This window comes from Catharus ustulatus, chromosome 3 (genome assembly GCF_009819885.2).
Source record: "Catharus ustulatus isolate bCatUst1 chromosome 3, bCatUst1.pri.v2, whole genome shotgun sequence".
NCBI classification, from domain to species: Eukaryota; Metazoa; Chordata; class Aves; order Passeriformes; family Turdidae; genus Catharus; species Catharus ustulatus.
Window position 1 is genome coordinate 52,368,536 of NC_046223.1, and position 12,442 is coordinate 52,380,977.

Here is a 12,442-nt window from a genome sequence, read left to right on the forward strand (position 1 = left end):
TCAGTCATGTGCATTTTTGATTGCTCATAACTCCTCCTGAGACAAGGGCCAAGTGTGTTCAGATTGCCCTGAACTGCTCTCTCTTCTCACGAGCTGGATTAGAAGGAGCAACCCTGCAGCCTGAGGCTCACTGGAGATATTCAGGTGATTTTAGTGAGCACAGATTTATGTTGCAGCTTAATACAGACTGGTAGGTAAACAGGAGTACAAATTCTCTTCCTGTTGAAAGAAGGGCATTATAGAAACCCTGCAATTATCTTGAGAGCATTCAGGAAAATCTAAAAGGAACTAAAATATTTTTCCTATTTGTCTATTTAAAATTAAAAGTAATTAAAAAGGGGGAGACGTGGAACCAAAACCCAAAAAGAAACACATGCAAGGCACCAGAATCCAGGGTAGTAAATGAATTTTGAAATTAAGACATTTAGGGAAGTGGACAGATTAAAAAAAAATGAACAGGAGAATGATGAACCTGTCTTTCCAGAAATCAGAAGCCACAGGCTGGTATAAGAGAGCAGTGGCTGATTTGCTGTCTTTAAAAACACCACTAGGACAAGGGCTACAATATGGGCCATGAATAAACTGAGGTTAGAAGTGGGAAGCTTTCTAATCATGGGAGAAGTGCAGCCTTCCACTGAAAACAGCAGGCAAGTACACCATGTTTTTTTCACTATTTAAATTTCTTGAGCATTGGAGGAAAGGCACTTGGAACAGTTTTGATAAAGAACAGACTTCCCACATGCAAGACCTCCTGTAGACTGTGTGTATTTAAAATGTTTAGAGTTCCCCCTTAAGCTGTGATGCACTTAAGAGGTTTTGGCTTTGGAAAGAACATTCTATGCCTGGCACTTCAATGAAAGTGAATGGACATGTTTTGCAGTGTATACTGAAGCTTATTTGAATGGAAAATGAAGTTGCTGCCTCCTGGACATGAGGACTTTAACTTCATTTTATTACCCTGACACTCTATGGATATTGATGTTCAAGTTAAGAGAAGAAAAGAATGACTCATTTGTTTGATTTTACAAAATTAATCCACGTACGCAAACACCACAAAGTTTCTACAACTGTCAGTTAAAACATTTTTAATTAAGCCGCCACGTTTGAAACGAGTGTCACATACATTAATGTCACTTGAAGGTCATTCATAACTATTTGCAATAGTTTTCTCTGGAACATCTTAGTTGTGTAACATGCGGGTTATGCTTCTTCCTCTCCCAGTGCATTCAGAGCCAAGTTTATTTTACATTAGTGCTCTTTTGACAAGTTATGCCAATGCTTATAAAAAAGCATACAAAACACTTAAATTATGCTAAACCTGATTACCATATTACCATACCATCCTCCCTGTAGTTAGAAAAGTGTCCATTTTCTTACACTTTTTTCTCCTTTTCAGCTTTAGTTGTGCAAGGATTTTTATATCTGAGATTCTCTGCTGTGTTTTAAATTCACTAGAAGTAGGTACCATCATTATATGTCATAAAGTAAGTCTACACAATATTCCCCAGAAGGCAGTACAATACAGAAAAGGTGGGGGCGGGAATTAAAGGAAACGCTTGGCACAGAACTCTCTTATTCAGCAAGAATCATAAATACAGTAGATTGTACATGCCACATCTGAGCTCGTAACACAATTCTGAAGTCTGCAGACATTTATGCTTTGCAAAGTTATAAAATACAGGCCTAGAAGGGACCTTCAGGAATCACCTGGCCTCTCTAAAACATGATCACATGCAATACATAGCATTATCAAATTCAAAAAGGTGTTACAAAATGTAAAGCTATACAATATATAATACAAGAAATAGAGGGCATTGCAAAAAGATCAGTTGTAAATTACTTTAGCTTTACAGTCTGTTGGTTAATGCTTTCTAAGTTCTATTTTGTACATGTGCATGAATACACATACCCACACACTTACCCTCTCCTAAGTACCAGGTTCATGAGAGTAAGAAATAACACAGAGAAACATGCAGTATTTGCTTTCCACCCCACCTGTATCCTCTTCAGTCTGTCTTTGCTAAAGCTACTTCTCCCATAGCTGGAAGAGGAGTTCAAAGACTGAACTTCTTCCTTCTTCCCCAGCTGAACAAAGCTCTGACAAAGATTATAGACCACAATTAAATTTGCTGTAAGGTGCTGCAGGTCCATGACCAACACAGACATGGCTATGCCTCGCTGGAATACTTACTTGGAATCGCTGGCTGCAGAAACACAAATGAGGAGCCAGCCAGATTACTCCAACATGGATGTCTGTGTGAAGTTTACATAAATTGCTCACAGAACTGCCTTTCTATTTCTACCTGTTACCCCTACTCACTTGCAAAGCAGCCTCGAGTTCACTAAACTCTGAGGTACCTATAGTGTTAGAAATTTTGGAGGTTTTTAAAGAACTTATGCTATTTTCCTCCAAAGCACACTGATGATTAAAAAGGTAGACAAATAGGATAGTTTATATTTCTGCTCAAAGATGCTTTCTAAATCAGCATCCTTCATATATCATGTAAAAATATGTGTAGTTTAACAACTGAATCCATGACAACATATATATGTGATTCCATCACAAGTGTGCTGTGGCCACAAATGGACCAATGTTACATTAGCCACTGTTATGTTATACACACCAGTTCCATGCTTCGGAAGAGACCTTGTCCAACAGCACCAATTGGAGGAAAATAAATTTTAATTTTATTTTCCCCTTAATTCAAATAGCTAAAAGTCAACAACTGTCCAGTAACAGGAATGAGAAAAGATTTTTAGGCAGCAGGTGACTGTGATAGTATCACAGAAGTTTCTTCTTTGGGACTGACTTTGACAGAAGAAAAAGCATTCCTTGGAAGACTATGTTTTTTCATAGCTCCATTTAAAGCAGTTTTGTCAAAGGTGGAAAAAACCAACCCATCTCACAGGACCACTAATGGGGTTGTTTAAAATCTATCCTTTTCCTTTCTACACTTGAAACACTATCATCTACATTCATAAGAAAATATTTGAATAAAATAAGGATGACTCATTTAATTGGGAGGGAAAGGAGAAAGTAAACCACCCAAACTGAATTGACATGAGAATATGTAAATAATACTTTAGGTAAAAGCTATTTGATTTAAGATGCCAATTTTTTTCCTGATTTATTGACATGCACAGTGAGGAATACACTGGAAAAATATGCTGAGTTTTTCAGCCTCCCGTAATGACACCAAATGTACATCAGAGGTGCCCCTCTGTTTTGGCAGTTGACTGTACTTGGACTTAATCTTTCAATTTAAGTATGGTGCTCTCTCTGGGGAGGAGTAGTAATAGGTAGGCTTGATGTTTCCCAGGACTTCGTCTTCCCAGTTAGGTAGGCAGCAGAAGAAGAAAGCGCAACCAATTACAACAACAGTGCTGGCCCAGCCAAAGCCATAGGCCCAGCTGAACATGTTGTCTCCCGTCAGTGGAATGTCTTCTGTGAACTTCACTGGGTAAATGACCAAGCCAATGATCTGGAATGCAGCTAGAGAGAGAAAAGAAAGAAAACCAAGAGCAAGTTAGAGTGAATATATTATGATCCCCATTAAGAAAAGGTACATGGAGATAAGTGCATACTTCAGATATGTAAGGATTAGCTTCAGACCTGCAATCAAATCTGCATTGTTACAGAGGTATGTGACTTCTGTTCCAGGCAGATCCCCACGCCTATGTGGCTATGGCATCTCAGCTGCCATTGCCAAGTTGCTAAGGTACACACCTGCGTGCTGTGACCAGCCCTGTCCCACAGCCAGCACCGGGAACCCTGCCAAGCCAGTTACCTCCCAGAGCCCTGCTCCTTCTCCTCCTATCAGAAAGGTGGGAAGCACCCAGGCCTCTCAGCTCTTAAGTCTTAGCATGCGACATGCAGGGTCAAAGGTGTTGGGTGTCCCCATATAGTGCTTTTGGGAAAGTGAGAACTGACAAAAGGCACTGGAGCTTCCCTACCCATTATGCTTTCCGAGTGCAACTCAACCTTCCCTTGTTCCCCATGAAAGTGAGTCATTAACCAGACAAAGACAGCTAATTCCATAAGGGAGGCTCCATCTAGCATATTTTTTTGCTGATGCCAGTTTCACATCTAAAAAAACTTTGTCTTTGTGCCCAGCCTTACCAACAACAAAGAGCAGGCCTCCAATTCCTCGCACAAAGTTGAAGCGGAGGATCTCAATCGAGAATGCGATGACTGCCAGGGCGAAACAGATGACCAGGATCACAAAGCCAACGAGGTATGTGGCAGCTGCTGCTCTCCCCCACCCTTGAAAAAGAAGAAAGGTATTACACACAGCAGCACTTTCCTGTAGGTCATTGCAGCTCTTTGGTTTTCTTTAATATTTTTTTTATTGAAACTCTTTATGTAAGCAATTCAAAGCAATACTGAATGCTTGCAAAGCACACAGCTGCAGAGCAGGGGGACAGGACTCCCTGCCTACTAACTTGTCTTGCTGAAAAGGGGCATAGAGTGCAGCATAGAAGAGAGATAATACCTTCAAACTTCATGTCTGCAAGACACTCACAGACATCTGAACAGATAGGGCACACAACTGCTGACAGTGCCTTCTATCATTACAGCTCCTGTTCGATACGCAAGTTTACAAAACCACTTCCATGCAAAGGGAAGTGTGAAAGCAGACAAGAGGGTACCACCACGGGGGATAACCGCTGGAAAATAACAGCACTGTCTGCATAAAACCTCTGTTTGTTTATGACAAGAATAGAGCATGTGGAGCAAAATAAGCGTGTCCAAAAAGAAATAAACCTTCATGGTTGAAAAGATTACAAAAAGAAAGTTCTTGAAAATAAGTATCTATTGTATCTATTCACAGCTAAAATGTAGCAGGTGGGTGAGAAATAACAAAATCTGAGGTAAAAGTTGAGGAGTCCTCTTTGAATCATTACTTTGATATTTGCTGGAACAGGGTGTACCAAGCAACTTAGTATGGAGCTACTGCATGCTGGAGAGGCTCAGGCATGAAGCAAGTGGCTGTGCTCCGACAGAGCTGCACCAGCATCCAGAATTCACCCACCACAGGCCAAGGCCAAGACAACAATGGCAGCAAAGCCTCCTAGAAAAACAGCCAGCCATTCTACTTTGGCAGCAACACCGCCTAGTGAAAAGGTCCTCACACATCTTGTCCACCTCAGAAACCAAGTAATTTAGGTGAGCCCAGTGCAAACAACTACAAGCAAAGGTGTTCCTGCCCTGGAGGCAGGATACCTGCCCACAAGGGCTAAATCATACTGGCTACTGCTTTGTTTTCCAGTCAGCTGTCATCCCAGCTCAATTCCCACATCTACATATTGCGGTTTCTGCTTTCACACACTCAGACAGAGGTAGGGCTGGATTCTGAGTTCCCTCTAATGTAGGAATAAAGAGGCAGTGAGATCTAGGTCAGAACATTAAAAAAAAAAATCTCTTTCATCATAGCTGTCCATTCCAACACAATTAAATGACTTTGGAGATATCCTGCATTCAATGGAGTCTCCATTCTTTCTTTGCAATTTGCTATCTGAAAGCAAGCATTGTTTTACAGCTCTTTTAATTAGATCTGTTTAAACTGGTTTCTTTCTTCTCTAATCCAACAGCAAAAATAAAATACAGCAGGTATCCATCAGCCAAATCTCTGCCAAAACTCCCAACCACCACCACTGCCACCTGAAGACAATAAAACTGACACAGAAAAGATAAGGAAAAGTTGCTCTTTGCCCTCTCCCTTCCTGGAGCTATGCAAGGCAGTAAAAACTTCTCCAATTTCTTCTTCTTCAGCTGGCTGTGCATGTCTCATACCCCTTCCCTGAGGAAATGCTGAGGGGAAGAAGCGGGGAGGAGACTGATGAGAGACTGATGAGTGTCTGGAGATTAGAGCTACGTCAGTAGTTTGATAAAATCTTTTCATACAAAATATTCTCTGTCATACCTAAGGCAGGTATTGAATATTGTCTCAACAATAGGATTTATTTAGTGGTAACTAATATAAAGGGATATGTAACCATTACACACAGCCAGCCCAGGAAAACTCATTTGGACTAGATGATCTAGGCAAACTTTTTAATAAAAATTTGCCCTATTAAGAAAAAAAAATATACAAGAAGAAGGAACACTTAGTTACCATAGCATATTCCCTTTCATTATTTATGCATTATTTATGCTGACAAGGTGTTGGAAGACAAATCTGGCATCTGTTTGATAAAATTTAGGTTGTAAACTCAAATACACCTGCATGTTAGACACCTTGAGGTTTAGTGCAACACAAACACAATCAGAGGAATACAAGGCAGAATGCCCACAGTGCTCTTTGCCATTTTCATATAATCTGTACTGTTTTCACAAGTGTAATAAGCTTTTGGATACTGGTCAGCCTTGGTTCTGCTCACAGTGATTTATTTTCTTGTTTCTGGCAATAAGCAAATGACAACACATATAGCTGCAGGAGATATCTTGTCAGGAAGATTAATATCAAGCTCAGCTTTGCTTCAGGTCTTCAGAAACAAGGCAGCAGCAGGTACCATCATTAGGAAACTCTGAGTTTTGTGCTCCTGTGTGACAGAGCTCAGTGCTGGTGACCCAGCACCTTCCACTCTTTCTTCGGCTGGATTATCTCTTCCAACAGCACTTAGCAGCAGGTTAATGCTGACAAGACCTGATAAGACTGAGTCAGAGGTGCTGCCTACAGCACTAGATGGGTGTGCTCTGGGCTGGACTAGTGTAGTCAGCCACAGAACTATCAGCCAGACATTTGATCCCCTATGGGAATCACAGGAAGAGCAGAAAAAACATCTGGATTTATGGTTCATTTTTGAGATTTCTCTTACATTGTGTGTGTATATATAAGTATTTTAATGTGACTGATAGGAGAGATTGGGGTGAGCGGGTGCACCTTTCCTGAGCACAGGGTGCAGCCCTGGGATATTCCTTATCCTCATGACCTCTTGCCATCTCCACTGACAGGGAGAGTTTTCAGCAGAGGGGCTGCTGCAGAGCTAAAACTGAAATTGTTGTTTCTCCATGAAGGATCTCCCTCATACCCACACATATCAAGTCAGGCTTTCCCAGCTTCTTTTCTTCTAAATGCTTCTGAGAGCTGATCAAGACCCCCACAGCACCCAGCTCTCCCATCTTTCTGAAAGATCCTCACTTCCCAGCTTCCAAGAGGGGAGAGGTGCAGGTTTACCCTCTCACTGTTTGCTGCCATAAGAGCTGGGGTCAGAAAACGACAGATTACCTGGTTTATGCTCAAAAGCACCTTGTAATCATAAGATATTTAGCCCGAATTTAAGCTTTTCCATAAAAATAGTAAATTCTCAGATCCATTCATTTGGCAGAGAGGATATTTCTTGTGCGAAATAAACATAAGTATGATGTCTGTTTATGAAATCAACCAAGAACACCACAGTCATTTGGAGCTGCATAAATAAGAAGGCAGACTAATAGGAGAGTAGAGAAGCAGAGAAATATTTGAGGGTATTAGTGTTTCCAGATCAGCTTGGTCTCAAAGAATATTCAAGTTCTTTTCATCTAATCAGCAGAAAGGTATTTAACAATTATGGTGGTGTTGAAAGAACATTTAAAAAACAACTGTTCAGAAGATGAAGGTCTGTAATTATTAGGAAGGATTAAGAGTTTTATTACATAGCATTACATTACATTAATGAATACTATGGAAAGGAACTAAGCTGCAAATGTTATCATGCAAATAACTAGGAGGAGTCATGATTACTTAAGTTTAATGATGAGCAACAGTAATATGATGAAATTAAAAGAAAGCAAGCAACAGTGCCTTAGTGTTAAGTGTATTTCCTGATTTCATTTGGCCATGCCTCAATCTCACCAGGGAGGAGGTGGAATCTCCATAGGCTAAGATATTTAAATATAGATTTCCCTTTAGAAATCAATAAAAGAGCTGTGAAAATAATCTAGCAGGAAGATGAACTGTTACAGAATTTGAAGTGAGAAGACTCTCATCTTTGTTCATTCACTACCAGAAGCCAAAGGTAGTTTGTTAGCTCATAAATAAATGGAAGTATTTATCATGACCTGCAGAGACTGGGCATATTTTTGCAATGTAGCTGTAATAGTCTTGTATATATAAATGGCAGTAGCAATCCTTGTTTGGCCTCAAGAACCCATTACACAGAACATCCAAAATAGCTCCCTTTTTTGATGCAGTTAAGGACTAGTGGACTGCAAGCAAAAGAGCAGTGTCAGCACTACTTTCTTGCTCAGATAATGTGCAAACTTCCGTGGTAACATGACTGGTGAGAGGAAGCTGTGTGCGTACCCACCACGAGCATAGAGGAGCCCAGAATGGAAGGTTTGCTGGAAGGGTGGGTTGGAAATTAATACTGGGAATAACAATCGGTTTTGGCTTTAGGAGCACAGGAAAAGCAATGCTAAACTACCAAAATATAAAATATGAGCCTTCTAGTACAAACTTGGCTTCGGTTGAGAGCTGAGGAGAGGCACAATCCTACAGATTTCCAACTTTTAGTCTCTGGATTGTCAGCAGCAGAAGTGTGCCTGCTCAAGAGCCAGCAAAGTGCACTGGCAGAGACACCAGCCTCACATTTCACTAGGATCTTTTACCAGGAAGTCGCAGTGAGTGTTTTCTGGGTGTAGGCAGGGACACCAACTGCTACACCTTTCCCATTAGCATTTCCCGAGTGCCTGCACTTGCCTGACACCATAAACGATTTTAGTTTGTCTTGAATGCATCCTGGCATGTGTAAACCAGACAAAAGCGTGCCTGAAAAGAGGTGCATTGATAAGGTAAGCATACACCTAGCATTCCTCCTTTATTTAGCTGGCCCCTCAGTAGAGCCTCCACATGCACTCAGTTTCACCAATAATCTGTCTTATCAAAGCCTATGCCTCTAGGGACATAGGTACAGTGGCACAGCTGCAGTGAAACATGATCCACAAAGGTTGGGCTCCTACTTCTAGGTTCCACCTTTTTTGATTCCTTCCCCCCCTCCTCCCACCCGTTTTTTTTGTTTTGTTTTGTTTTTTTTTTTTTGGTTTTTTTTTTTGTTGTTGTTGTTGCTGGTGATTTTTTTGTTGTTGTTGTTTTTTTTTTTTTTGGCACTTACTAAGGATCCAGAAGAATGCTTCTCTTTTTCTTTGTTTGCTGGTATGTGCTTAAGTGAATACCAACTGGCTAGGAATATAAGAAAGAGTTAACCTAATGAGGTTGCCTTTACTGCACATGTACACACCCTTCTTTTACAGTGTTAATTCAAAGCAAAGTCACTGGGACCAGTCATTCAGAACCAGGAGGGTACAGCCATCCTGCCATAAATATTGCTCCTAAACTTACAATCTCATCACTATAAAGACGATCATCCTTTCCAAGTTGCACAGTGCAAATAATCTTTGTCATAGCTGATGGCTTTAAACACACAGCCAACAGTTAAATCCTGCAATGGTCTAGACTTAGTCATCTTGAGTCATATTCTAGTGCACTACAGCACTTTTGCATTGCAACATTTTGATAATACACAGACGCTGCCAGTCAGGGCACTTCCCAGACACAAACCAGTACAGAACTCCAAACAAAATCCCTTCCCTGCCTCCCTACCACGACATCCTACTCTTCTTTTTCCCTTTCACTTTTTCCCTCTCATGTGGTATTTGCAAATGTGCATTAAGGAGCTAAGCAGTTTAGGAGATGCTCCTATTTGCAAATCTTTGTCTTTTCCTGCCTCTCTCCTTTCATTTAAAATAAGTGACTCTACTGCTTTTTTTTCTTCCTCTTCCTTGTACACATGCCACAGCTCAATTAAGAATTTGTCTAATGGAACATTCTGTTGATGGAGATCCACTCTGAAGTTTTCATTTCGTCAGGAGAGATGCAGGATAGTTAGTGCACAGCAATTATTGTATGCAAAACACAAGTTATGCATCTCAATTAGCTAACCTTTATTTTCCTGCAGCAGTGCTGTAAATGCCTGCTAGGCATTTTTTCCTTTGCAAATGCCCTCACCTATTTTGACAGTAATTACGTTAGCATAGAAGAAAACAAAACAAAACAAATCAAACCTGAACTCATGTGTTACATCCTGTCTCTAGATGTAAATACTATCCGAGTAGACAGTGGCATTGACGTTATGAAAATTTGAGAACAGGCAAATTCATATAAATAAGCCAAGGATTTAAATAAGTTTTGGTTTAAATAAGCCAAGGCTTAAACAAGTATAGTCAAGGATACTGTTCCTCTGTTTTGGCCTGTTAACTAGAGAAAAACCGCAGAAAATTACTTTTGTCCCACAATGCTGAGGGCTGACGCAAAGCACACACCCATCAGTACTCAGGGACGTGTGAAGCAGTGTCACTATAGAAGAAAACAAATTCCAGCAGCTGTACTGTATTAGCACTTTTTCCCTGTGCAATGCAAATTCAGCAACCCTGCACTAGCTTTTCTTCTCTGTCTAATGGGGGAGATGGATATTTTCATCTCCCTAGCCAGATTTCTTCCACCTGCAGTAAAGCCCAAAGCGATCACCCAGCTGAGAAACAAAGCCACTTCTCTTACAGTATATTCAGGATTTAGCTTGCGCATGAGTGTTGCAATGAAAAGCTTCTGGAAGTGAGTCTGCCGTGCTCGGGCGGCAAGGGATCTGCACAGGGAAACAGTCCCAGCTCTCCCAGCTGAAACACACCCTTCCAGCCCCGCAGTCCCTAAAGAGCCCTCATCCAGGATCTTAAGGCGGGTCTGCTTATTTGTCCAAAAATATTTTGTTTGAGGGAAAAGCAGATGTAATCAGACCCACGTGCTTTAGCAATAAAACAAAAAGTCCCCCAGAAGACCTGGAAACTGAGAGTGTGCAGTAAGAATGTTACAGTGGTGATGCCAGATACAGAAGCAGCTAAGCAAGTTAAAACAGAGGCACACTTATCCCTGATTTAGGCCCCAGTGCAATAGAGAGGTACAAAGGAAAGAGCATTTTTTTTTCTGCCTGCGAACCCACATTAGACCATTTCAAGCTGCAGATCAGGAGGTATTTTAATAACTGCACTCCCTTGGCCAGGAGGGTTAATCTAAGGCGCTGTCTTCCCCCGAAGGGTCGGGGAAATACCATTTTAGTACTGTCCAGGAGTGGTTCTGCAGAGGACACCCTGCATGAAGGTTTCCACTCTCGCCGTCCGACCGGGGAAGCCGGCGGCACGAGGAGGAGCTGCCTGCTGCCAGGTAAGGCTTCGGCACTGCAGCCCCGTGAGACTTCGGGGAAGCAGAGACCGACCTGGAGCCAGTTGCTATCTGACTTGGGTTGTAAAATAACTTCAGAAAAACACAAAGTATCAACACCCCGGCTTCTCAGTGTTGTACTGATAGAAAAAGATCTCTCCGGAGCAGTCTAGTCCTGTGTGGATGCTAGTTCTGCAGGGAAACTCCATTCCAGAGAGCAGCTGCTCCGCAACAGAGTTAGGGGCGGTCAACACCTTGGCACCCACTGCCCCGGGTCCCTCGGGGGGCTTCTCACTCACCGTAGTCCATGAGGGATTCGCAGCTCCAATTGAGATCCTCCTCGCCTCGCGTGCAGCTCTCCCATAGCGACGCTTGCTGCACGTAGGGCTCCGACTCGGACTCCAGCCAGCCCCGGCCCGCCAGGGCGATGATGCCCATGATGATGGCCAGGCCCAGCAGCAGGGGCAGGAGCCACCTGCACCTCCAGCAGGCGAGGCCGCACACCACCATCGTGCCCGGCCGGCGGCGCGCCCTGCGAGCCCGGGCGTCGCGGGTGTGGCGCGGCGGGGACGCTCCGGCGGGACGGGAGACTGCGAGTGTGCCGGTCCGAGCGGGGTTTTAAGGCGCCGGGGAGGAGGCAGTCCCACCCACATTCCTCTGACTAAGCCTGCCGCCGCCGGCAGCCCCGACCGGTGGGGCCGGCGGGGAGCGGCGGAGGGAGCAGAGCCCGGCCCGGGCTCCCCCAGCCCCGCTCGGCCCCGGCCCCCCGGCCAGGCTCACCCTCGCACTTCTCTCCCTGTCTGCCACCCTCCCGCACCCGCTCCCGCTCTGCCGTCTTGGCCCAGGCGTGGCAAAAACGCAACCATGGCGAAAAAACTTGAGGTTCGCGGGGTTCCACGATCCCTGGCTTCCTCAATGGGGCTGGACATCATCATCCTACTCTCTGATCACTGGATAGACCGACCACTATCGCCCAACACTGATAACACTGATGGTGTTAGCCACTTCAGCCACCAAAAAGCTTGCAAAACATTGCTTTTGTAGTTGACAAAAAGGGATTAAAGAAAGGTGTCGTATGAAGATGGGAATATGACATTATTAACAAGGAAACCATCTTTGGTTTCACATCACACTCAGCATCAAGCAAATGCATGTTTCCTAATGGCCATCTAATTGTTCTAATCTGCAATTGTTCTCTGGTTTCCAAGCAGGCTGTTCTGGGCACTGGACAAAGCCCACCAGTGGTACTCAGG

The 12,442-nt window shown here is 43.1% G+C and overlaps 1 protein-coding gene across 1 annotated transcript; it reads right to left on the reverse strand.

The window, feature by feature from the left end:
- Positions 1–1,068: 1,068 nt before the first annotated feature.
- LOC116994822 (p53 apoptosis effector related to PMP-22-like) lies at positions 1,069–11,760 on the reverse strand. Its single transcript, XM_033056793.1, has 3 exons — positions 11,489–11,760; positions 4,121–4,264; positions 1,069–3,493 (listed from the first exon to the last, which is right to left on the reverse strand). Exons 1-3 carry the CDS (start codon positions 11,697–11,699, stop codon positions 3,258–3,260), a joined length of 591 nt encoding a protein of 196 aa, XP_032912684.1. The 5' UTR covers positions 11,700–11,760; the 3' UTR covers positions 1,069–3,257.
- Between the last annotated feature and the right edge of the window lie 682 nt (positions 11,761–12,442).